The sequence below is a fragment of the Chiloscyllium plagiosum genome, chromosome 5 (genome assembly GCF_004010195.1).
Source record: "Chiloscyllium plagiosum isolate BGI_BamShark_2017 chromosome 5, ASM401019v2, whole genome shotgun sequence".
Classification (NCBI taxonomy): Eukaryota; Metazoa; Chordata; class Chondrichthyes; order Orectolobiformes; family Hemiscylliidae; genus Chiloscyllium; species Chiloscyllium plagiosum.
In genome coordinates, this window is record NC_057714.1 from 108,436,223 (window position 1) to 108,463,150 (window position 26,928).

Here is a 26,928-nt window from a genome sequence, read left to right on the forward strand (position 1 = left end):
GCACTGTACATCACAGGTGCCATCTTTCCGTTGGCATTAAGCAGCAGCCCCATCTGTTGAAGTGAATGGACGTACAAGATCCAGCCCGGCAGATTTTTGAAGAAGTGACGCCATTTGACCCGAACCAATCTGCAAAGTTCTGACTTCACTCATCCCATTTTCTCATACTTTTCCAAATTCAAGCAGTTATTTTCCCTAAGATTAGATTAGAGTGTTTTGTTTTGAATTGTTCTGTTCGCTCCTGGTCATCACTGAGACACAAAAAAGATGGTGTGCTAGATCTGCCTTCAAACCATCAACTTTGCTGTCTGTTTACTCTATACTTCCATTATCCAGGCAGCACATTCATCAAAAATAATTGAAATTCCACAAAGTGCATTTTGAAAAACATAATTTCTAACAGTACATTTCTACAAAAGGTCAAAAATTCATTTCAAATTTAGATAGATCAAGTAAATTACATTTTGTGGGATAAAATTATTCAATCTGACTGTATGCAAAATGAATCCCAAGAATTAGCTACAGTATTTATACCGGATGGACTTTAGTAGATGGACAAACCATTCCCATGAATAAGCAACAGAAGCAATGTGTCTCACTACTTACTTTGTCAATTCATATCAGCACAAGCTATCTTTAAGACACAAATAACTTTTGAAACACCACACTTAATCTACTTTTATATACTTTTATTTCAAAATTGTCAAGTGTATCCTGTATCTGTAATGTATACAACAGTGACATTAAAAAATAATGTGAGGGTGAAATTTATTTTCAAGGGATTAGTCCTCTCCCATCAAACAATAACATGAAGGAACTTACTTTTCTCTACTGGAACGATATGAAACTAAGGCTCACATCTGACCATGTTTCCACGACTACTTGAAATCTTTCAGTACATTCTGTCTTGCTTTTCTATCGTTGGTGTAGAAAAGTGCCAAAAGTTCCAGCAAGACAGCAAATAGAAACATGAACCCAAGTTGGGTTTTTTCTCCCCCTGCTCCTATATCATTGTGATGCTGGCTAATTCAGCTTATATTGCAGATTGTATCTTGCTGTTCTTAGTCTATTTGATTTAGTAGCACAAAGTATATTCTGACCATTTCTATGACCATACTAGAGCAGGCTCGAGTGACTGAATTACCTACTCATGTTCCTAGTTCTTGCTTTCTTAAGTGCACGTAAGGTGTCTTTTTATTTGAGATGATGTGGAGGCGCTGGTATTGGACTGGAGTGGACAAAGTTTAAAAAATCACGCAACACCAGGTTATAGTCCAACACGACTGTTGGACTATAACCTGATATTGTGTGATTGTTAACTTTTAATTTGAGGACCAGGTACTCTATTTGTCTTCCTGCAAACACGCACTTCAGACAAGCCAGTAACTTGCTTTCATGGCTTTATTTATCAGTTCATGAGAGAAACCTGAAAGAGACATGGATAGAATGGATAGTAGAACACTGAAGAAGGCTTATACCCGAAATGTTGACTTCACCACCTACTGATGCTGCCTGGATCCAGCCTCCTGTTTGTCTACTTTGTAGTTTTTCTTGTCTCTAACCATGGATAGAATGGATAGACTTTTTTTTCCCAGGGTATAAATGCCAATTAGTAAGGGACATAGATTTAAGATAAAAGGGGTAAGTTTAAAGAAGACGTGAGAGGCAGGTTTTTTACACAGATGGTGGAAAGTGTCTGGAATTGCTGCCAAAGGAGATGGTAGAAGTAGATACAATAGCAACATTTAAGAGGCATTATGATAGATACATGAATAGGCAGTGAATAGAGGGAGGGCTCCAATCTTGCAGCTCAGCACCGTCCCTATGACCTGTCCTACCTGCCTATCTTCCTTTCCACCTATCCACTCCACCCTCCTCTCTGACCTATCACCTTCATCCCCACCCCCATTCACCCATTGTATTCTTTCCTATCTTACTCTGGTTTCCAGCATCTGTAGTCCTTGTTTTTACCTAGTGAATAGAGAGATATGGATAACGTAGAGCCAAAAGGTCTTTAGTTTAGAAAGGCATCATGTGTTGGTGCAGTCTTGATGGGCCAAAGGGCATGTTCCTGTGCTGTACCAATCTTTGTTCTTTGATTACATAGAATTATATTAAGTCTATGGCAGAGAAAAAGGCTATTAATTTAATCATCCATCAATGAAACATTCATTGACTCTATATACTTGTGTAAAATTTGGAATTCTAAGGCCAAGGTTTTTGGCCAAAATGTTGGTCGCTTTTAATGTAGGTCAAATTTGTTGTTTGTGCTGTAGGAGTGTTGCACTACTGCAGGTGTCGTCTTCCAGAGGAGACAGTCAATCAAACCCTGTCCAGCCTCTCAGGTGGATGCAGATGATTCCAGGACCTTACTTTGGAGAACAGCAGAGAAGTTATTCCAATATGTTTCACATGATCAACATCAATAATTGCAACATTTAAGAGGCATTTGAATGGGTCTATGAATAGGAAGGGTTTGGAGGGATATGAGCCGGGTGCTGGCAGGTGGGACTAGATTGGGTTGGGATATCTGGTCGGCATGGACGGGTTGGACCGAAGGGTCTGTTTCCATGCTGTACATCTCTATGACTCTAATAAAACAGATTATCTGGTTAATTTCACTTTGCTGTTTGTGCAAGCTTGCTATATAAAAAATTGGCAGGTGCATTTTTTTGACCTTACATTTCAAAACTACTTTTGATTTTAAAGCTCTTTGAGATGTACTGTGGTCATGATGATGTGTAAACGCAAACGTATCTTTTCTTCATTCTGTTGGTGAGTTCCATATTTTAATGAACCTAACAGTAAAGAGTAACTCTCAATTCCATTACCTGGGAAAGGAAGCCAGTGCCCTCTGATCAACACCTGTCCAGAGCAACTGTAAGTTAGAGTCAGTCAACAAGGTGGGAATGACCTTGTCAGCCAGCGTTGTTATAGCACAGCATGTTGATGTTTACTTCAAGTTGGCCATTAAGACAAAACCAGTTCTGGCTTGTGGAATCACTGTTTGTGTTTTTTTTTAATTTACTCTCTGCGTTTTGGCCCCAAGCTTTGGAATACCCTCCCTAACCCTGCACCTCACCACTTCACTTTCCTCCTTTGACACTTCTTAAAGCTATCTCCTTAACCGAGCTTTGGGACATCTGATCTAATCCAAAGCTCCTTGGGACTTTTCACTCTGTTAAAGACGTTGCATAACTGGTTATTGTTGCTTCACAGGGGAGTTAGTCTTTTACTCAGCTGTCACCTTTTATTATATATTTGAGTCTTCTGTACCAAGCACTTCAGATATTACCATTTGTTTTCAGAATATTGCCTGCACATTGCATATCAATCTACATCAACCCCCTTAGACACATCAAGTGAAATGCTATTATAGTAAACGTCAGAATCAGTCCCTACAGGATTTCAGTAACGACAGAAAGTCTATGTATTTAGTTGTGGCACAACAGTTTGATTTGATTATAGCAAAGGAAAATTAGTTTTTTTTTAATCTCAAGACATCCAAAATCACTTTATGCTGGAGAATTGTTTTGTGTGGATACACTGTTATACAGCAGCTCATTTGCACAGCAATATCCCACAAAGTTCAGATAAAATGAAAATTAGTGACTTTGTGGATAATGAAGAAGGTTGTCAAAGAATACAGCAGGATATAGATCAGTTGGAAAGTTGGGTGGAGAAATGGCAGATGAAGTTTAATCCAGACAAGTCTGAGATGATGCAATTTGTAAGGTCAAGTGCAAGAGGGAAATATACAGTAAATGGCAAGACCCTTAGGAGCATTGATAAACAGAGGAATCTTGAGGTGCAAGTCTACAGCTCCCTGAAAGTGGGAGAAAATGAGGACTGCAGATGCGGGAGCTCAGAGTTGACAGTGTATTGCTGGGGAGCAGGAGAATCGACGTTTTGGGCATACGCCCTTTATCAGGAATGAGTCTTGTGGGACAGGGTTGGAGGATAAATGGGGAGGGGGTGGGTTCAGGGGCAGGTAGCTGGGAAAGCGATAGATGGATGAAGGTGAGGGAGAAGGAGATAGGTGAGGGGGAGAGTGATGGACAGGTCTGGAGGGCGGTGCCGAGTTGGAGGCTTGGCACTGGGATAATGTGGGGGAAGGGGAAATGAGGAAGTTGTTGAAATCCACATTTGTCCATGTGGTTGCAGGGTCCCAAGGCAGAATATAAGGTGTTCCTCTGTTGATGTATGTTTTGTTCCACAAATCTAGACAACACAAGTTTCTGTACAATGGTAGATGCTTTATTATCGGACAGCCGGCGAGAGATTCAACATGTCCCCATAGCGGCTTGTGTCCACTTGTGGTGACACTTCTGCATGAATTTCTGCCCTACACACAAAGACAGTATTTTTTATAGGGATTAAACAAAAGGTTTATCAGTCATATGGTCGATTGCCATTTCATAGTTTAATATAGGTAATTATGAATTTACAAAACCCGATGAATGTCAATGTCCTGTGATAACTTGTGAATGGATTACAGGGACTGATTATCATATCCTTCATGATCATGTGTTGATGGGAAGGAATTAAAACAGAAGAGTTTTGCCTGTTCTCAATGGGTGATTCACATATCTATGCTAATATGGAGGGAAAGCAAGACAATGGGAGCACGAGGCTGTTTAACAGGGTTGTGGCCAAGGATGTCAGTCTTGTCTGGGAAGGGCAATTACCTCTGTTTGAGGCTACAGGGGTATCCACATGTGTGGCTCCACTAGGCTCTATTTCTGAGAGACAGTCAGCCTCTCTGTGATGTTCTCTCTGTATTGTAAGAGTACAGGCTTTCAGTTGATACTGCAGTAAATCCTTTGGTCGGGGAATGTTTAACCCTTGAGTCCTGAAAGAGAAGTAAAGCGTAAAGCATGGAACTGACCTCTCTGTGGCATTTTAACTTCCTCATCTCCTCCAGGTGTCGAGTGGTAACAGTTTGGTGGTGGACCCTCAAAAAGTCCCAGATGGCCTCCTCCTTCCATGATCACAACTTCCCTTCCTATGTGGTTGACGATGCCCTCCAGCGCATCTTCTCCACTTCATGCATCACTGCCCTTGAACCCCACCCTTCCCAAAGCAACAAGGACAGAACCCCCTTGGTCCTCACCTTCCATCCCACCAATCTCCGCATACAATGCATCATCCTCCACCACTTCCACCACCTCCAAATGGACCCCACCACCAGAGATATATTTCCCTCCCCACCCCTATTAGCATTCCGAAAAGACCATTCCTTCCATGACTCCCTCCTAGGTCCACAACCCCCCACCAGCCCACACCCCACTCCTGGCACCTTTCCCTGCCACTGCAGGAAGTGCAAAACCTGTGCACACATCACTCCCCTCACCTCTGTCTAAAACCCCAAGGGATCCTTCCACATCTGTCAGAAATTTACCTGTACCTCTACCAGTGTAATCTCCTGCATCTATTACCCCCAGTGTGGTCTCCTCTACATTGGGGAGACAGGATGCCTTCTTGTGGATCATTTCAGAGAACATCTCTGGCACACTCGCACCCACCAACCCTACCGCCCCATGGCTGAACACTTCAACTCCCCATCCCACTCCATCTAGGACATGTAGGTCCTGGGCCTCCTCCACCACCAAACCGTTAGCACCCGATGCCTGGAGGAGAAACGTATCATATTCTGCCTTGGGACCCTGCAACTACGCAGGATAAATGTGAATTTCAACAGCTTCCTCATTTCCCTCTCCCCACATTATCCCAGTCCCAAGCCTCCAACTCGGCACCACCCTCCTGATCCGTCCATCACCTCCCCCTCTGACCTATCTTCTTCTCCCTCACCTTCATCCACCTATTGCTTTCCCAGCTACCTCCCCCCCAATCCCACCCCATGCCATTTATCTCTCAGCCTCATTCCTGATGAAGGACTTATGCCCTAAACATTGATTCTCTTGCTCCTTGGATGCTGCCTGACCTGCTATGCTTTCCCAGCACTACACTCTCGACTCTGATCTCCCTGAAAGTGGCAATGCAAGTGGATAAGGTGGTAAAGAAGGTGTACAGCATACTTGCCTTCATTTGTCAGCACATTAAATATAAACGTTGGCAAGTAATGTTGCAGCTGTTTGGCCACGTTGGAATACTATGTGCCGTTCTGGTCACCATGCTATAGGAAGGAAGTGAAGTCTTTGGATAGGGTGGAAAAGAGGTTCACCAGGATGTTGTCTGGATTGGAATGTACTAGCTACAGGGAGAGGTTAGGCAGACTTGGATTGTTTTCACTAGAGCATCGTAGGCTGAGGGATGGACTGATAGACGTATATAAAATTACGAGAAGCATGGACAGAGTGGATTATTGGAGTCGTTTCCCCAGGGTGGAAATGTTAAATACTAGGGGGCATAGCTTTAAAGTGAGAGAGGAAAGGTTTAAATGTGTGAGGCAAGTTTTTCATACAGAGGGTAGTAGGTGCCTGGCACACACTGTTGGGAGATGGTAGAAGCAGAGACAATAATCATTTTTAAGAGGCACCTAGGCAGGTTCATGAACAGGCAGGAATAGAGGGAACAAGTGCAGGCTGATGGGATTAGTTTATAAGACATCATGGTCAGCACAGACAGGTTGGGCCCAAAAGTCTGTTTGTATGCTGTACTGTTCTATGAATAAAGGCCAGATCATTTGTCTTTTGATATTAACTGAAAGGTAACTATTAGTCAAGACACAGGGAAGAACTCCCCATTCACCTTGGAAGTTGTTCTGGATGATCTTTTGCTTCTGCCTGAGAGGGCCTCTTCCTGGCATCTCATTACAAAGTTGGCATCTCCAACTATACAGCTCTCCTTCAGAACTGCTCTGAGGTGTGAAGCTACATGTTTGGTCTCAAGGCTCCTGAATCAGGCTTGAACCTATAGCCATTTAGCTTGGCGTTGAGCTGAAACTGACACCTTATGTTGACAGTCAGTTGGTCTAATATATTTATTTTTGAAATTCTTCACTACATATTAATGATGCGGATCACACATTTTGGATGTGCCAGCCTAGGCTGAGTGGACAAATTGAGATGAGATAGGAGGTTCCGTAATCCATTAGTCAGTTCTCTTCGGAAATCTTTCACTTACTTTGTGCTTTGAAATCTTGTTCTTGATAACAATGGAAAGGACATTATGGACAGAAGCACTCTAAAGTGAGACATTGGAAAAATTCATTGTGCTTAACTGCTAAGAATGATAACACACAACTGACATGACCTTGCTTTTTGATTTGGCATGGGGATGAGGCTGACCCTGGCAAGGCTTCATTTATTGTTTCTCTGCAGTCACCCTGAGCACGTGATGGGGCAAGGTCTCCTAAAGTAATTCATCTTCTGACAAGCTTGGGTATCCTCTTACAAAATCACTTTTTAAGTTTAACTAATTTAAAAGGGCTTATACGTAGATGCATGTTGTTCAATAATATACTGGGCCTGACTTGTGATATGAGGTTCCCAGGGTGGCATGGAGGGGTAACTAGTTTGACTGAAGGAACGTTGGCTCACTTTCTCCTTACAGTTCTGGTCATGGCTTGTTTTTCATTGCTTCTTAGTACTTATTAATTTTATTCCAGTGGTTGGTAAAATATTGGAAAATACTGTATTGTGATTCATTGTTATAACACTTTTACAGTATGCCTTTCATTCATTAACTTTAAATGGACCAGGAGGCTCAAGTGGTAGCTGTTGCTCATTGTGTTTTGCCAATTTTGGTGTCAACTTAGAGTTTGCCTCGAGGAATTGAACATAGAACATAGAAGAATACAGCGCAGTACAGGCCCTTTGGCCCTCGATGTTGCGCCGATCCAAGCCCACCTAACCTATACTAACCCACTATCCTCCATATACCTATCCAATGCCCGCTTAAATGCCCATAAAGAGGGAGAGTCCACCACTGCTGCTGGCAGGGCATTCCATGAACTTACGACTCGCTGAGTGAAGAACCTACCCCTAACTTCAGTCCTATATCTACCCCCCCTTAATTTAAAGCTCTGCCCCCTTGTAATACCCGACTCCATACGCGGGAAAACGTTCACACTGTCAACCCTATCTAACCCCCTAATCATCTTGTACACCTCAATCAAGTCACCCCTAAACCTTCTTTTCTCTAATGAAAACAGCCCCAAGTGTCTCAGTCTTTCCTCATACGATCTTCCTTCCATACCAGGCAACATCCTGGTAAACCTCCTCTGCACCCGTTCCAGTGCCTCCACATCCTTCCTATAGTATGGCAACCAAAACTGCACACAATATTCCAGATGCGGCCGCACCAGAGTCTTATACAACTGCATCATGACCTCAGGACTCCGGAACTCAATTCCTCTACCAATAAAAGCCAGTACGCCATATGCCTTCCTCACCGCACTATTTACCTGGAGACTCCAACTCCTCTTGTTGCAGCACAATGACAGGGGTTTCAGTAAGAAATGGCTCCCAGCAACAGCAGACCAACAGAGATGGGGTACGGGCATTCAAACGTTCACAAGCATATCATCTCCTCTGTACTAGCTTCGCAATGTTTTACGTAATATATGTTAGCATCTACTTGACTGGAAGCACAGCAAATTGCAGTGCTCATGGAACTGCCACACAGGAAGAGACGGCATTGATCACGGGGTTACACACCATTCGTTCCGAAAGCGCCATTCCTCACACCTGATGTCAATATCTGTGAAGAACATTTTCAGTGATTCAGAGAAATACTCAGTTTTCCATCTGGCATGTAGCATGTAACGTTAAGAATGATGTCATAACTCTTTATTTGCTGTTGTGTAATATGCTGTTGTGTAAATAAGCACGTTGTCAAACTTCACAGATTCTGTTATTTCAAATCTGGTTTCACACAGAATCACAAAGTGTGCCGTACCACAGACGGAGCTCTTGCAGCTCACCTTCTCTCTGCTAGCTCTCCAGTACCATTCTATTGCTCTCTCCATGTCACTCTGAAATGTATCCTTTTCACGTAAGCATCGAATTCCCCTTTCTGTCCATCGAATCAGAACCTTTGTCACTGTCCGATAGTGATTTATGGACATGTGCTAGTCCCTGTGCGAACCCATTCTTCCTCATGTCACTTCCACTTCCTTTCCTGATGACCGTCAATCGCTGCCGAGCTGTTCTAGTCACTTTCATATGTTGGAGCGTTTTCCTTCCTTATTTTACTCTCTTTGGACCCTTCATGAATTTGAAAATGTCAAGCTGATTCAAAAAGTTTTAGTCTGGAAAAGCATAGCCAGTCAAGCAACATCAGGAGCAGGAAAATCGACATTCCAGTCAGAAGCCCTTAATCTGGAATGAGGGGAGGTATAAGGGTGCTGATAGATAAATAGGAGGGTAGGTGGCGCTGGAATGGGAGTAGTGCTGGGAAATCAATCAGTTTATGCAGGTTGCAGGGTGATGATGATAGCTTGGAGCGGAGTGGAGCTGATTCTTAGCAAGGAAGATGGACAGATGGGACCGTCAATAAGGTGGAGCCGAATTGGAGGGTTTGATCTGCGATGGGAGGATAGGGAGGGGAGTTGAGGAAACTGGTGAAGTTAACATTGATGCCGATTGGTTGATGGGTCCCTTCGAGGAAGGCGAATTGTTCATGCATTTGAGGGTGGACGAAACCCAGGGCTTGCATATCTTTGAAGTGGGAGGGGGAAGGTGAAGAATTCAGCTACAGCAAGGTGTGATTGTTTGGTGCTTGTGTCCCAGAGATTTTCTCTGCAATGCTCTGCGAATGAGGGTCGTATCTCCCCAGTGATAAGGAAATCCCGTCCTGAACAATAGACACAGTACATGGTTAGATGTGCAGGAAAATCTCTTCTGGATGTGGAAGCATCCTTTGGGGCGGTGGAGAGAGTTGATGGATGTTGATGGTGAGTGTTTTTCACCTCTTTCGATGGCAAGTGAATACCAGCTTTCAGCCTTCTGTTCTCCTCAGAGAACTGCCCCAATTTTACCGTATAGCTTCACAGCTGACATTGTACGTCCGCTGCACCATTCACTATAGAGGGGATGTCTGAGGAAGGTTCTATACACAGAGAGTTGCAAATGCATGGAATGCGTTGCCAGTAGTGGTGGTGGAAGCAGAGTCATTAGGGACACTTAAGAGACTGCTGGACATGAACATAGATAACAGTGAGTAGAGGGGTGCGTAGGTCAACTTATTTTATTTCACATTAAGATTAACCGTCGGCACAACGTCGTGGGCCAAAGGGCCTGTTCTTTTCTCCGTTCTATGTTCTGACGGCACAGACCATTCCAATTGTGGCCTTCAGTTTCCTGAGTTCCACAGTCTTTCTCGACAGTAAGTTCTCGAGTGAAATATTTGTTTTGTGTCTTAGTCATCTCCTGTTGTCGTTCCACACATCGATGGCCTCACTGCTCTTTCAAGGCCCCATTTCCTCCCCAGTTACTCTTTTGCCCTTAATATATATGGACAATCACTTCCAATATTCTTAACATTCTCGCCCATTTTTGTATTCCTGATTTCCATCCAAAGTGCATTTCTCCAGCCCCTATGCCTATTAAGGTTTCACTTGATCAAGCTGACTGTACCTGACATGTGTCCTGTTTTTCTTGACCAGAGCCTTAATAGCCAGCCGATGTTTCACAATGCACGCTAACAAGAAGATGCTGGGCGCGGAAGGCTCAGTTTATCCCACTTTTAAAGTGTCTCCCTTGCCAGACTTCCCTTTTCCTGCAAATAGACTTCCATAATTACCTTTTGAAATGGATCATGATTGATCTTGTCCTATCATAGAACTTGAATTTGTGTACCAGCCCTGTCCTTTTCTATGAGCACTAATACGAGAGCACCAGGAATCAACACCCCTTCTTCCCATAAAATTGTTTGATGCTGAAATCTTCCTACACTCTTGTGATATAAGTAAGCATCCCTCCATGTGGTGTCCCTCGCTTTGATTTTCGAATTGCTGTCTCTGTCAGAGCCTTTCGCTCTTCCAGCTACTACAGATCCCGAGCTAACAGTATCAATCACTCCAGAGAGATGGGATTGCACATGATTTTCCAGATTGCTTTGGGACTCAGTACTATTCTACATGCTTACCCTCACTGCATCAGTCTAAGTTTCCAATTTGTCCACTTCTCCATCTCCTGTTGGTTCTCACGAAGTTCCTAAACTCAATTGACCTCCCAACTGCTGGTTGTCTCATACATCACCTCATTGATGATGGTTGGTCGACCTGCGATACAAATGGTGGGGATGTCTGGAGCCTTCAATAAATCCTTCAGTGAGGTACAGTTCCCAAAGTAGAGAGCATGAGACACCTCTAAACATTGGCTAACAAGACATCACATGGACACTGTGTTGGAGGGCGAGCACAGTTCAGAAACACCACAGGCTGAATCCCCACCCTTATCTTTGGCTTTATTGTACGAAGACGGCCCCCACAAGTATCCAAAACGGTATACTTGTTCTTGAGGGGAATGGCCGCAGGGGGTCCCTGCACTGGCTGCTTCCTCCCAGTCCCCCTCACTGTCACCCATCTATCTGCCATCTTTGAATTGACTGTAACAAGCTAATGTGAGACTGAGATAAGAAACAATGGACATTGTCAAACTTGTTGTGCACGAACCTTGTCTCCTACCTCCTGGGTATGACATGGCATCTCATCCCTCCATCCATCAAAAAGGTCACGTTTCCTCCAGAGGGATCTGCAGCTTATACGGGCTGAGGTATATGAGGACATAGGCATTCACAAATGTTGCAAACTTCTACTTCTTTGAAGTCCATACAAAACATGGACGTGAACCACATCCTAACTAAAAAGAAACAAATCAGGCTAACGTTTTATCCTAGAAATTTGATTGAAAGTAACCATGACTGTATCATTTTGTTTCCTGTTTTGTTTAATCTAATCCAGGTTTCAAAATGGCTAAAGTCACAGATCCCATGTGATATTTTTAATTTTGGGTGTGACCTTCACGGGCCAGGTCAGCATTTGTAGTTCAACTCTTGTGGCATTTGAGAAGAAAGTGGGAGGCATCATTCACCAACCACTGTAGTCAGTACAGCGAAGGTGCTCCGACGTTACAGATAAGCTAGAAACTGCCAGGATGTTGAGGTGAATCAGATTGATTGCTTGTTTGTATCTGTGATGGTGGAGAGGTCAATAGGACCATCCACAACATTACTAGCTAAAGTTAGAGTTACAGAGCTGTACAGCATGGAAACAGACCTTTCGGTCCAACTCGTCCATGCTTTCCAGATATCCTAAATTAATCTAGTCCCATTTGCCAGCACTTGACCCATATACCTCTGAACCCTTCCTATTCATATACCATGAATAGGAAGCCTTTTAAATGTTGAAATTGTACCAGCCTCCACCACTTCCTCTGGCAACTCATTCCATATGCATACCACCTTCTGTGTGAAAAAAGTTGCCCTTTAGGTTCCTTTTAAATCTTTCCCCTCTCACCTTAAACCTATACCCTCTAGTTCTGGATTCCCCCTATCCTGGGGAAAATACCTTGTCTGTTTACCATATCCATACCCCTCTATTAGGCCACCTCTCAGTCTCCAGGTAAAACAGCACAAGCCTATTCAGCCTTTCCCTATTGCTCAAAACCTTCAACCCTGGCAACGCCCTTGTAAATCTTTTTTTGAACCCTTTTCAAGTTTTACAACATCCTTCCTATTACAAACATTTCATCCATACATTATTCACTTGGATGTTGAGCTCCAACATGGCGAAAATATAGTCAGTTTCTCACAAAAATTCCTCAGTTACCCTGAGTAAAGATGAACCATTCCCCAGGCTATTGGTATTGCAGGACAGGTTTTGTATTCAGAGTCGAGATTGTGGTGCTGGAAAAGCACAGCAGGTCAGGCAGCAACCGAGGAGCAGTAGAATCGACATTTCGGGCAAAAGCTTTTGTATTCACTCTGCTGATGTCTAAAATCCTGTTGGATTCAATTTTACAAACAAATATATTACATGGTACTTTAACAAACATCTTTTGAAAGTCCATAACAACATCAAACACTCTACATTTAGGACATCTTTATTATTTCATCGAAGAACTCCATTAGGTTAAGTCAAATATAATTTCCTTGCAACAAATCTGTGCTTGCTGGTATTCATAACCCATATTTTTCCAAGCCTCAATTAATTATATCTCAGATTATTGTCTGTAAAAGTTTTATATATCACTGGAATCGGGCTGACTGGCCTATCATTATCAATTTATTCTCCTCTGTTTTTGAACAGGGGTGTAATATTTGCCATTCTCCAGTCCTCTCACAACACTCTCTTATTCAAAGGGTCTAACTATCACAATTGAACCCACAGAACATAGAACAGACTTGAGTACAGCAAAAGTCCACATCCTTCGGCCCACCATGTCTGTGCCAACCATGATGCCATTCTAAAATAATCCCATCTGCCTTTACATGGTCAATATCCCTCTATTCCCTGCCTGCTCATGTGTCTGTTTAAATGCCTCTTAAACATTTAAAAGATATCTGCTTCTACCACCTACCCTGGCAGCACATTGCAGGAACCTACCACCCTCTGGGTAAAAGGCTTTCCCCGTACATAACCTTATATCTTTACCCCCTCACTTTAAACCTATGCCCCCTAGTATTTTATTCTTAGTAACCTAAGATACATCCACTCCAAACTGAGTGATTTTTCTACTTCAAGCACTGCCAACCTCTTAAGGACATCCGTTATGTCTGCTTCTTTCCAGAATTGCCCGCTACCTCCTTTCTTACTGTGAGGTTACGGACAATTATGTAGCATTTGGCAGTACAAATTAGACATTCATCTCAACTGGTCTGTACCTGTGTTTATGTTCCACAGGAGCTTTTTCTCATTTTGCTTCATCTAAGCCTATTGTCAAGTTCATTTTCTCAGGAAATAGATGTGAGAAATAAAATTGAATTATATTCAGGAATAATTAAGGATAACATTCCACTAACGTAGTAGAAGCTCTCTGGTGTATCTGACAGAAAGAAGCAGTTTTATCGAAATGCTTTTAGTACAACAATCCAAGCGCAGGCCTTCCAAATGATGCAAAAGTGCGGCTGGAGCCCTTTTAGACTCTGCAGGAGTTTGATTTATTCCTCAGAAGTTGAGAATAATTTCTATTCCTTTCCCAACAGAGAAAGCAATAAAATCTGTGAACCAGTTCAGAATGCCTGCCCTGATGTGAGCTGCATAAACCCTATTTGTTAAAGCTGAGTGGTGCCTGTAAGCTAGTGAGTCAAAAAGGAAGCACAGTTTTCCCTCGGGAAGTTGAACTCTACTGAAGCTTTTAGACACTAGCTGTCAAGGAACCATTTGATATATTGCTGCTGTACTGTCTGCCTAACTCCAGAGTTGTTTTTCTTTTATAGAAAACTTGTCACATACAGTGTGCTTTGTGTGTTCCATTTAAGAAAATAAATCAGTCACAACATGGGCACGTAAGCCTATCCACAATTACACACCCTGTTCTACATCCTTTCATTCATCTATCAATGTTAACATGGTTTTCCCTCTTCAAGGTGGGCGAAATAGTTGAACAACACTGAAACAGACCCATCGGTCAAACTCATCCATGCCTTCCAGATATCCTAAATTAATCTAGTCCCACTTGCCAGCACTTGGCCCATATCCCTCTAAACCCTTCCTATTTATTACCCATCCAATTGTGCCAGTCTCCACCACGTTCTCTGGCAGCTCGTTCCATACACGTACTACCCTCTGCGTGAAAGGTTGCCCCTTAGGTCTCTTTTATATCTTTCCCCTCTCACCATAAACCTATGCCCTCTAGTTCTGAACTCCCCCAAACCCAGGGAAAATACCTTGTCTATTTATCCTATCCATGCCCCTCATGATTTTTGAAACCTCTATAAGGTCAGCCCTCAGCCTTCAATATTCCAGGGAAAACTGCCCCAGCCTATTCAGCCTCTCCCTATAGCTCCAACCCAAGCAACATCCTTGTAAATCTTTTCTGAATCCTTTCAAGTTTCACAATTGTATCAGTGTTTACTGTGGAAAAGGACATGAAAGAATACAGTCTGTAGGAAGTAGATGGTGACGTCTTGAAAAATGTCCATATTACAGAGGAGGAGGTGCTAGATGTCTTGAAACGCATAGAAATGGGTTAATCGCCAGGGCCTGATTAGGTGTACCCTAGGACTCTGTGGGAAGCTAGGGAAGTGATTTCTGGGCCTCTTGCTGAGATATTTGTATCATTGATAGTCACAGGTGAGGTACCAGAAGATTGGAGGTTGGATAATGTGGTGCCACTGTCTAAGAAAGGTGGTAAGGACAAGCCAGGGAACTATAGACCAGTGAGCCTGACATCGGTGGAGGGCAAGATGTTGGAGGGAATCCTGAGGGACAAGATGTACACATATTTGGAAAGGTAAGGACTGATTAGGGATAGTCAACATGGCTTCATGCTTGGGAAATCATGTCTCACAAACTTGATAGAGTTTTTTGAAAAAGTAACAAAGAGGATTGATGAGGGCAGAGCTGTGGAGGTGATTTATATGGACTTCAGTAATGCGTTCAACAAGGTTCCCCATGGGAGACTGGTTAACAAGGTTAGATCTCCTGGAATATAGGGAGAACTAGCCATTTGGATACAGAACTGGCTTGAAGGTAGAAGACATAGGGTGGTGAAAGAGGGTTGTTTTTCAGATTGGAGGCCTATGACCAGTGGGGAGCCACACGGATCGGTGCTGGGTCCACTACTATTGTCATTTATATAAATGATTTGAATGTGAGCTTAAGAGGTATAGTTAGTAAGTTTGCAGATGACACCAAAATTGGAGGTGTGGTGGACAGTGAAGAAGGTTACCTCGGATTACAATGGGATCTTGATCAGATGAGCCAATGGGCTGAGAAGTGGCAGATGGAGTTTAGTTTAGATAAACGCGCTTAATGGTAAGGTCCTAGGGAGTATTCCAAAAGTGGCCTAACCAATGTCCTGTATAGCTGCAACATGACCTCCCAACTCCTGTACTCAATACTCTGACCAATAAAAGAAAGCATACCAAACACCTTCCTCACGATCCTATCTACCTGTGACTCCACTTTCAAGGAGCTATGAACCTGCGCTCCAAGGTCTCTTTGTTTAGCAACACTCCCTAGGACCTTACCATTAAGAGTATAAGTCCTGCTAAGATTGGAGGACTGATGAGGTCAGAGCAGTAAATGTGATCTATATGGACTTCAGGAAGGCATTAAGGGTGGTAAGGACAGGCCAGGGAGCTACAGACCAGTGAGCCTGACATCAGTGGTGGGCAAGTTGTTGGAGGGAATCCTGAGGGACAGGATGTACATGTATTTGGAAAAGCAAGGACTGATTAGGGATAGTCAACATGGCTTTGTGCATGGGAAATCATGTCTCACAAACTTGATTGAGTTTTTTAGAGTTATAGAGATGTACAGCATGGAAACAGACCCTTCGGTCCAACCTGTCCATGCTGACTAGATATCCCAACTCAATCTAGTCCCACCTGCCAGCACCCGGCTCATATCCCTTCAAACCCTTCCTATTCATATATCCATCCAAATGCCTCTTAAATATTATAATTGTACCAGCCTCCACCACATCCTCTGGCAGCTCATTCAATGCCCGTACCACCCTCTGTGTGAAAAGTTGCCCCTTAGGTCTCTTTTATATCTTTCCCCTCTCACCCTAAACCTATGCCCTCTAGTTCTGGACTCCCTGACCCCAGGGAAAAGACTTTGCCTATTTATCCTATCCATGCCCCTCATAATTTTGTAAACCTCTACAAGGTCAGCCCTCAGCCTCTGATGCTCCAGGGAAAACAGCCCCAACCTGTTCAGCCTCTCACAATAGCTCAAATCCTCCAACCCTGGCAACATCCTTGTAAATTTTTTCTGAACCCTTTCAAGTTTCACAAAGTCTTTCCGATAGGAAGGAAACCAGAATTGCACGCAATATTCCAACAGTGGCCTAACCAATGTCCTGTACAGCCGCAACATGACCTCCCAACTCCTGTACTCGATACTCTGACCAATAAAGGAGAACATACCAAACGCCTTCTTCACAATCCTATCTACCTGCGACTCCATTTTCAAGGGACTGAGAACCTGCACTCCAAGGCCTCTTTGTCCTGCAACACTCCACAGGACCTTATCATTCAGTGTATAAGTCCTGCTAAGATTTGCCTTTCCAAAATGCTGCACCTGACATTTTCTAAATTAAACTCCATCTGCCACTCCTTAGCCCATTCGCTCATCTGATCAAGATCCCATTGTACTCAGAGGTGACCTGCTTCACTGTCTACTACACCTCCAATTTTAGTGTCATCTGCAAACTTGCTAACTACACCTCCTATGTTCACATCCAGATCATTTATATAAATGACAAATAGTAGTGGACCCAGCACCAATCCTTGTGGCACTCCACTGGTCACAGGCTTCCAGTCTGAAAAGCAACCCTCCACCACCACCCTCTGTCTTCTCCCTTCGAGCCAGTTGTGTATCCTGCATTCTGTGAGATCCAACCTTGCTAAACAGTCTCCCATGGGGAACCTTACTGAAGTCTATATTGATCACATCCACCACTCTACCCTCACCTGTCCTCTTCATCACATGTTCAGAAAACTCAGTCAAGTTAGTGAGACGTGATTTCCCACGCACAAAGCCATGTTGACTATCCCACTCAGTCCTTGCCTTTCCAAATAAGTGTAAATCCTGTCCCTCAGGATTCCCTCCAACAACTTGCCCGATGTCAGGCTCACTGGTCTATAGTTTCCTGGGTTTTCCTTACCACCTTTCTTCAATAGTGCCACCTTGTTAATGAACCTCCAGTCTTCCAGGACCTCACCTGTGACTATCGGTGATACAAATATTTCAACAAGGGGCTCAGGAATCAGTTCCTGCCTTCCCACACCTCATCAGATCCAGAGGATATATCCACCTTTATGTGTTTTATGTGTGACATCCAGCACCACCTCCTCTGTAATATGGACATTTTTCAACATGTCGCCATCTATTTCCCCAAATTCGATATCTTCCATGTCCTTCTCCACAGCAAACACTGATGCAAAATAATCGTTTAGCGTCTCCCCCCATCTCCTGCAGTTCCACACACAGGCTGCCTTGCTGATCTTTGAGGGGTCCTATTCTTTCCCAAGTTATCCTTTTGTCCTTCAAGTGTTTATAAAATCCCTTTGGATTCTCCTTAACCCTATTTGCCAAAGCTATCTCATGTCCCCTTTTTGCCTTTCTTTAGTGTACACCTACTGTCATTATGGTAGCTAAGTAGTATTTTAATGGCAGACTATGTGATGTCAAGGCCTGGTGTACGGGATGGGAGGCTAGGACATAGAAGAGTTCAGGCCCTAAAATTCTTGAACTCGGTATTGAGTCCAGAAGGGTGCAGGGTCTCCAAGCAGAAAATGAGATGGTGTGCTTCCAGCATACACTGGACCCCACCAGAATGCTGCAGCAATCCCGAGACAAAGATGTCGGCCAGGGAACAGGGAGGTGTGCCAAAGCAGCAGGCAACTGGAAGCTCAGGGAACCCCCCCCACCTACCATGGGCAGAACGCAGATGTTCTGTGAATAGGTCACCCAGTTTCCCCAGAGATTACATTGAAAGCAGTGAATGCAGTAGACTACATTGTCAGAACTGCAGGCAAAGTGATGCTTCACCTGAATGGTATGTTTGGGCCCGTGGATACTGAGGAGGAAGGAGGTAAATGGGCAGATGTTACACCTTTAATGTTGGGGAACGTGCTGTGGGGAAATGTTGGGAATAAAGACGGAGTTAACCAAGATGTCCCATCGGGAATGGTCCCTACAGAAGGTGGACAAGGGAGTGGACAGGAACATGTGTCTGATGGTGACATCTCACTGGAGGTGGTGGAAATGATGGCTGATGATCTACATTTTGGCCGCAAAAGAGACCCTGAGCTTCCAGTTGCCCACCGCCCGAACACCCACCCACAACCTGCTGCTGCACCCCAGTGAAGCCCAGGACAAGTTGGGAGAACAAACCCCACCCTCCGCCTGGGGATCCCACAGCCCTCCAGCCCCAACACCAAACTCAATAACTCTAGAGTCCAAAATCTCCTATGTCCCAGCCCTGCACCCCACACACCAGGCCCAACCACCACCACCAACACACAGCAGGGTGGTTCTCTGAAAGGGGCATTCATTGCCCACTTGGTCCTGATGGTGAGCCGCCCAGTGCCCAGCCTGCTGCTGGTAAATTGGCAACGAGGACAGGGCTAGGCAGAAGGCACAGCACCCACTGGGGTTTGAGTGTCCTCCCCCACCAACCCCCCATCCCCTGGGGAGTGTACATCCAGCCCTAAGATTCAGTTATGTGAAACACCCGAGAGACTGGAATTGTTCTCTTTGGGGCAGAGAAGCTTTAGTGAACGTTTGACAGAGGCTTTCGAAATGGTGAGGGTTTTGACAAAGTAGATGAGGAGAAGCTATTTACAGTTGGAGAAGGGCAACCAGACGGTGAAGATTTAAACAAGGTTTTATTTTCACTCAGCAAGTTTTGGTGATCCAGAATCCACTATTTGAAAAGGTAGTGGAAGTGTAACTTTCAAAAAGAGACTTTGATAAAAAAAACCTGACGGGCTATATTTCACATGGTTTTGAGAAGAGTGGAGTAGGATTAAGATGGACACAATAGGTTGTATCAATGCTACATGGTTATAAACCAGATAGTTATAAATTGTCATCAACCTGCAGTTACAGATTAACCTAGTAAACAGCAGCCTGAAAACTGACTGATACTTTTGAAAGTGGGGACTAAGTTATTCATCAATTGCTCTCATGTGCTCCTATTGTCACCTTTTGTTGCTGGAAACTGTTTTTCTTTTCAGCCACTCTTAATTATTGCCATCCTCTTTGCGTTATCTGGGGAGAAAAAGAGACGTCCCTTTATGTAAAATAAAAGTATTGCAGATACTAGAGATCTGAAAATGACAGCAAAATGCTGGAGAAACTCAGCAAGTCTGGCAGCATCTGTGGAGAAGGTAAAACAGAGTTCATGTTTCAAATCCAGCATGGCTCTTCTGGTTCCAAAGTATTAACTCTGTTTCTCTCTTTCCAGATGCTGTCAAACCTGTTTCTTTTCTTCAGTGCTTTCTGTTTTCTTTATTTGCATTTACGTTATGGCCAAGTACATCTTCAGGGTGTCCTCAAATACATTGCAGCCTTTGAATAACCCTGATTTGGGTATAACTGACTGTTATTTCATCATTGCTGAGTCAAAGTCATTGAAGTCCCATTCTAGCAGCATTGTCGGTGCACCTACCAAAGGACTGTAGCGATTCAACAACACGGCTCACCACCACCTTGTTTGGGGCAATTAGGGACCTGCATTAAATGGCGGCATCTGTGAAGAGAAATCAGAGTTAATGTTTTTGGTCCAGTGACCCTCCCTCAGAATTGGACCTGAAAAATTAACTCTGATTTTTCTCCACAGACGCTGCCAGATCTGCTCAGCTTTTCCAGCAACTTCTGTTTTTGCTGCTGATTTACAGCATCCACAATTCTTTCAGTTTTTGCCTGCATCAAATACTGTCTTTGTCAGCAATATCCTTATGGACCCAAATCCTGATTTCTCTTTTGGATTAGCAATCCTTTTTCTTGGTTTTCTTTTCTATGTAAAACTACTGTAAAATTGTAAATATAGTTGTTTGCACTATTTGCAATGACTTCATCTAGCAATAACTTCATACTGATGTTTTTATTCAAAAACATCAGAAAAAATGTATTTTGTCCGAGTCAAACACAAATTTACCATAATCAGGCAGGAAAATAAAAGTGACTAATTATTTTTAAGAAAAGGAATTCTGATGGAAATGTTTGAGAAGAAAATATTTAGTTTGCTGCTACTTAAGCAATAATGTTCACGTGATCATGGAAAATTTCTCCGGGCCAATGCAGTTCTAAATTACAGCAAGGCCACAGAGCTGTTCTGCTTTTGTGTGCTATATTGTGCCCTCTGAGCAGGGACACTGGAGATGTCTGGCCAAAGATCTGTGTGTGAGTAAAAGATTACTACTAGTTCTGTCCTAATCAGTGGTAGCAGGATAGTTGTATGTTTGTGGTATCTGTGGGCGTCAAATAGATTAATGCTGTGTAAATGCTCAAAGCTTGCTTAAAGTATCTGAAAGTGATTTAAATTGCTTTAATCCTAAACTAAGCTGCAGCTCCTGACCCATTCATTCACCAGATCAGACACACCACAATTTACTGAAGTCAGCAGGCTTATTTTAAGATTACAGTTGACTGATTGAGGATCTGTGCTTCAAGGGCTAACATATCCAGTGTGTGTTTTAGGGCAATATTATTGCTATCTTTGGGATTGGATTGCAGGGCTGGCAGTGGAGATTTACTGTCTTGCAGATTATTGTGTAACAGTTCTGCACAGTATGCCTTGATTTAAAAATTATCTTTGTTTTTAAATCCCTCCGTGGCCTCAATCTTCTGCATTTCTGTAACCTCCTCAACCTTAGTGAGCACCAACGTCTCTGCACTCTTCCTTTTGCAGCGTCTTGTCCGTCCTTGATTTGCATCAATCCACAACTGGCAGACATGTTTTCTGCTGCCTCAACCCTGGTCCTTATGGAAGACTCTCACTAAGCCTATCTTCCCCTCTACATCTGTCTTTCCCCTCAAGACACATTCCAGTTCCAGTAAAGGGTCACTGGACCCGAAACATTCACTCTGCTCTCTGTCCAGACTTGCTAAGCTTCTCCAGCAATTTTTGTTTGAGTTTTGGATTTCCAGCAGTTCCTGGGATTTTTTTTTCCTCCTTGAAGCTAATCCTGTTGCCCAAATTATGGGTAACCTGCCTGAATAGGTTATTATGTGGTTCAACATCAGACTTTTTCTAGTAAGTGCCTTGGTATCATTCAATGCAGTGCTAGTCATGATTAAGCTGGTCACACCCTTGCTTTGGGTCGACAGGTTATGGGTGTCACTTCCATTCCAATGACTTTAGCACAAAACTCAAAGGTGACGCTCTGGTGTTATTGCTATTGGAGGTGCCATCTTTCAGATGAGATGTTACACCAAGGCCCCCTTTTCCACTATTAAGTGGAAATAAAAGTTCCCTTCTCATTATCACAATATCAGGGGAGCTGCTCCTAGCGACCTTGTCATCAGCATCACTAAAAAAAAGATTATCTGCTCATATGTGCACAGCTTTCTGGGAGCTAGCCTGTAAACTAATTGACGACCACATCTTTAACATTATAACAATGACTACACTTCATAAGGTATCTCATTGGCTGTGGGAAGTCCTATACTTATAAAAGTTGCTATAAAAATGTAAGTCTTTTAGAAAAGGACTGTCTAAATGCAAGTTGTTGCTGTGGTTTAGTTGCAGTTTTCTGATCCACGATCAGCAAAGTAATTACAAATGCATATTTGACCATCATGGTCAATAATTTACAGTCGGAGGCCTCAACTCTGGTAAATATTTAATTATTTCAGATATGGCAGTGTCAATGCCACCTTGGTCGTAAATTGTAATCATTGAAAGTTCAGAGACATGCAGATTTTACAAATTAATCCTTATCATATGTTTTCCTTTTTAAATTCATCCCACAGTATTTATTCAGTGTAAGTGTGGAGTGTCACCTTTGAGATTTATGCTCAAGTTACTGGAGTGGGGCTGGAACCCGTAACTACCTGTATCACCACTGCAGGGTCAAATTTTGTTTTGTTTCGAAGGTGCTCAATGTCAACTTGCCTCTATACAGTACATTGAACATTGGAAAACATTCCATGGCTCTTTGCAAAAGCTTATAAGGCAAAATAAAAATTGCAGTTGAAAGGGGATCCGCAGAGGGCTGACTAGAAGCTTAATTTGAATTATCTGTCTCTTCAAATGGAATCGTGCCAGAGGAGAAGAAAAAAGACCACCTCCTGCATCGATACGTTCAAATTAGTTCTTGCTGCGATATAGTTTGTGGGGAGGGAGTAAGAAGTGCATATTAGATGTCAGATAAAAAAAAACTTTGAATTGTTAGTAGACTGTATGTATTATTTGTCAACATTCAGTTGTTGGGGAATACATTCACAGTCAACTTCAAAATGAATGAAGAAAATATCAGTGTTTCAGAGATTGAGCTTGCACCTGCTTTACGAAGAAGATTGGTATTTCAGCTGTTAGAACCCTGAGGGAAAATCACCTTGTAGAACAATGGGTTAGGGATGTGGTGAATGGGACTGACTGGGATTGCTCCACAGAGAGCCAGCATGGACTGACTGGGCAGATTGGCTTCCCCTTGTGTTGCAGTGATTGTGATTCTGTTAATGAAAGCCGAGATCCCATATGCCATGTGTGAAGAAGGTTATCTCAGAGTACAATAGGACCTTGATCAGGTGGGCCAATGGGCTGAGGAGTGGCACATGAAGTTTAGATAAATAAGAGATGTTGCATTTTGGTAAGGCAAATCAGGGCAGGGCTTCTACTCTCAATGGTAAGCTCCTGGGGAGTGTTACCAAACAAAGAAACATAGAGATACAGATGCATAGTTCCTTGAAAGTGGAGTCGCAGATAGACAAGGGGTTGAAGAAGGGATCTAGCACGCCTGCCTTCGTTGGTCAGAACATTGAGTATAGGACTTGGGCCGTCATATTGCAGCTGGACAGAATATTGGTGAAGATACTTTTGGAATACTGCGTTCAAGTCTGGTCACTCTTCTGTAACAAGGATGATGTTAGATTTGAGACGGTGCAATAAAAATTTACAAGGATGTTGCTGGGACTGCAGAGTTTGAGCTATAGGGAGAAGCGGAATCGGCTGGGGATTTTTTTCCCTGGAGCGTCGGAGACTGTAGGATTACCTTATAGAGATTTATAAAATCATGAAGAGCATGCATGAGTGAATAGACAAGTTTTTTTCCCCACGATGGGAGCTCAAAACTAGAGGGCATAAGTTTAAGGTGAGAGAGGGCAAAAAGGTTAACTTTTTGATGCAGAGGGTGGTGCATTTATATCAGAGGAAATTATGGAGACTGGTACAATTTCAACATTTAAAAAGCATCTAGAGGAGTATATGAATAGGAAGGGTTTAGAGGGTTTTGTTCAGCTTGAGATGTTTTTCTCACAGCTTTTGTACCAATAGTATGAGTCTATTGGTAGTCTTACATTCTGCTGTGTTAATTCACTTCACCAAATGGCTTTTCCTTTACAACCTTGAGCTTTTGTATTGACTTATGAACTCTACTTATTCACCATAGCCCTTATAGTAAGGCATTTGAATGTACATTATAGTTTTGTAAACAGTAAAGGAAGATTAAATTATGTCCTCTTGAGAATATTAAAAAGGGCAAAACTTTGCAAAGTACATTCTTGAAAGGTAATCATTACACTCTCTTCCTGTATTCATTTGCTGTTCTGAGTAACTTCCTGCAAATTCTACAGTCTACTATAAAATCTTAACCATCACTAAGAATGATTGTACAGTAAATATTAAAGATGCTCCTGTTGTCATATGGGAAAAAAACAGTCTTTGAAACTTCATTAAAAGCAAAATATTGAGGATGCTGGAAATCTGAAATAACACAAAATGTTGGAGAAATCCAGCAGATCTGGCAGCATTGATGGAAAGAGTAACTGTCAACATTTTCAGACCTTTATGACTTCCTCAGAACTAAAATGGGCTGGAAAATGGTGATTTTTATGCTGTTGACAGAAGGGGATGAGGTGTGATTGGTACAGATGGTGAGGATGCCCAGAACAAAAGACAAGAAGAGTGCTAATGGTGGTCAAGGAGAAATACAGATGAAAGATGGGTGTAGGTTAAGGTGCGAAATGAGTCCACTTTACTGACAGCAAAGTCAACAAGACAAAAAAAAAACTACAGCCAGGGTGGAGGGAAAAATGTAAGAAAGACAAAGGACAGAGATTATGCACTAAAACTGTCTCCTCTTCACACCTTCATTTACACCCATTTTATATCTCTGAGGGTAGAAATACATTTCTATAATAATTTCTGTTTTGACTTATTTTAATAACTTTTTCCTCTATCTCCCCTCCACAGCCTCGGGACTCTCTACTCCCTCCACCCCAGTGCAATCCACCAAACCAGCCTTCCCTCTGGAATCGTACAAACAGGAACCTGAACGTTTGGATGCTCGATCTCGTTCCTACTCTTCACCGCCAGACACAGGCCAGAGATTCTCTGTTCCAGTAGCCCCTCCTGTAGTGGCAATCAAGCCACTAGTCCCCCAGACCAGCTCAAATGCTACCCCGAAACCAGTAAGTACAAAACAACTGGCATTGGTAACATTTTGTGCCATTTTGCTGCAGACCAGAATCAATATTGTCTACCACGTTAATGGCGAGTAGTCACAAAATTTACTACAGTGGTATTAATCTCTTTTGATTCACTTCAGGGGGAAGTGGGGGGATGTAGGGGAAGGTGCGTGAGTGTAATAGAATGAGTCAATACATGTGTGAGTGAGTGCGTGACTCACTGTACCAGTCAGGCGGCGAAAATGAGGACTGCAGATTCTGGCGATTACTGTCAAGATTAGAATGGTGCCTGAGACCCGGGTTCAATTCCCGCCTCAGGCGACTGACTGTGTGGCGTTTGCACATTCTCCCCGTGTCTGCGTGGGTTTCCTCCGGGTGCTCCGGTTTCTTCCCACAGTCCAAAGATGTGCAGGTCAGGTGAATTGGCCATGCTAAATTGCCCATAGTGTTAGGTAAGGGGTAAATGTAGGGGTATGGGTGGGTTGCGCTTCGGCGGGTCGGTGTGGACATGTTGGGCTGAAGGGCCTGTTTCCACACTGTAATGTAATCTAATCTAATCTGTAATCTAAAACACACAGATCAGGCAGCATCCGAGAAGCAGGAAAATCGACATTTTGGGCAGGCGCCCTTCATCAACCCTTCCTGATGAAGGGCTCCTGCCTGAAACGTCGATTTTCCTGCTCCTGATCTGTGCTTTTTTATCACCACTCTAATCCCCACTGTACCAGTCAGTCAATCTGTTAGTGTAAATGAGTGAATGTGTGTGAAGGTATGTGTATGAGTGAGTGTGAAAGTGCAGGCGTATACATGAGTGTGTGTCAATATATGTGAGTGAGTGTAGTTAGTTGTGTATGTAGGTACATATGACTGTATAGATGATAACATATTGATTAATTTATAAGTGAAGAGTCATGAGCCTTTCAATTAGAAGATTGCAGAGTTCTGGAAGTGCACCCAAGATCCTGTTCTGGGCAAAATCAATTCCATGGACACATTGTTTGTTGTCAGCATTTCCTTTATGGTAGAAGGTTTATCGCCCAACCTTTAGCTGTCCTCCCCAGGAGGGGGAGTCTTACAAAGGACAGAAATAACAATTTGGAGAGGTCATAGTTACCACGACAGAATTGCACTTCTTCTTCCTGGCTTGTCAATCCTGAGATTATCAGTGATGAACTATCCAAGTTGTAAGATTTAGAATTTTCTCTCCCCACGCAACCACCTCCAACCCGCACCCCCCCCGCAACACCCCCAGTATAGTGATCCCTCAAGTTGTGGCTCCACAGCCAGGAAGAAGTGGGGCAGTGCATTTTTTTGGGCCCCTCTAGGAGCATTTCCCCATTTGGTGTGAGTAGAGAAGATCCTGAAGATGACTGTTCAATTACAGATGCTACAATATGAAGATACCACTGACCCAAAACCTTCATGCAATTATCACCTGGGTGCAGATTCTTGAAAAAGGAGTCCCATGTTCTCAGCCCTTTCCTCATCACCAATTCCCCACCGCAACAGGACTTGGCAAATGGACCTTTCTGGAAGCCTATGTGGGATTTTGTTTAGTAAAGAGACCTTGGGACACAGGATCATGGCAAATTGGAGGTCCAAGTTCAGAGATGCTTCAAACCATAATGATCAGGACTGTCCTGCCTTGACAGCCATTATGTGTCTTCCTGGCTGGTGACCGCAGTCTTCCTGCACCATTTCTGTTACTGAAG

At 43.2% G+C, this 26,928-nt stretch overlaps 1 protein-coding gene across 6 annotated transcripts in view; it reads left to right on the forward strand.

The window, feature by feature from the left end:
• Nucleotides 1-26,928, forward strand: part of LOC122550126 (5'-AMP-activated protein kinase subunit gamma-2-like) — a 461,224-nt gene that overhangs the window by 333,038 nt on the left and 101,258 nt on the right. For 5 of the 6 annotated variants that reach the window (XM_043690750.1, XM_043690749.1, XM_043690748.1 and 2 more), the window contains one exon: nucleotides 25,002-25,219. In XM_043690750.1, the coding sequence (XP_043546685.1) occupies nucleotides 25,002-25,219 (218 nt within the window). Of the gene's footprint in view, nucleotides 1-20,912; nucleotides 20,990-25,001; nucleotides 25,220-26,928 lie in introns of those variants that run through there. The other variant, XM_043690756.1, reaches the window with a different exon arrangement.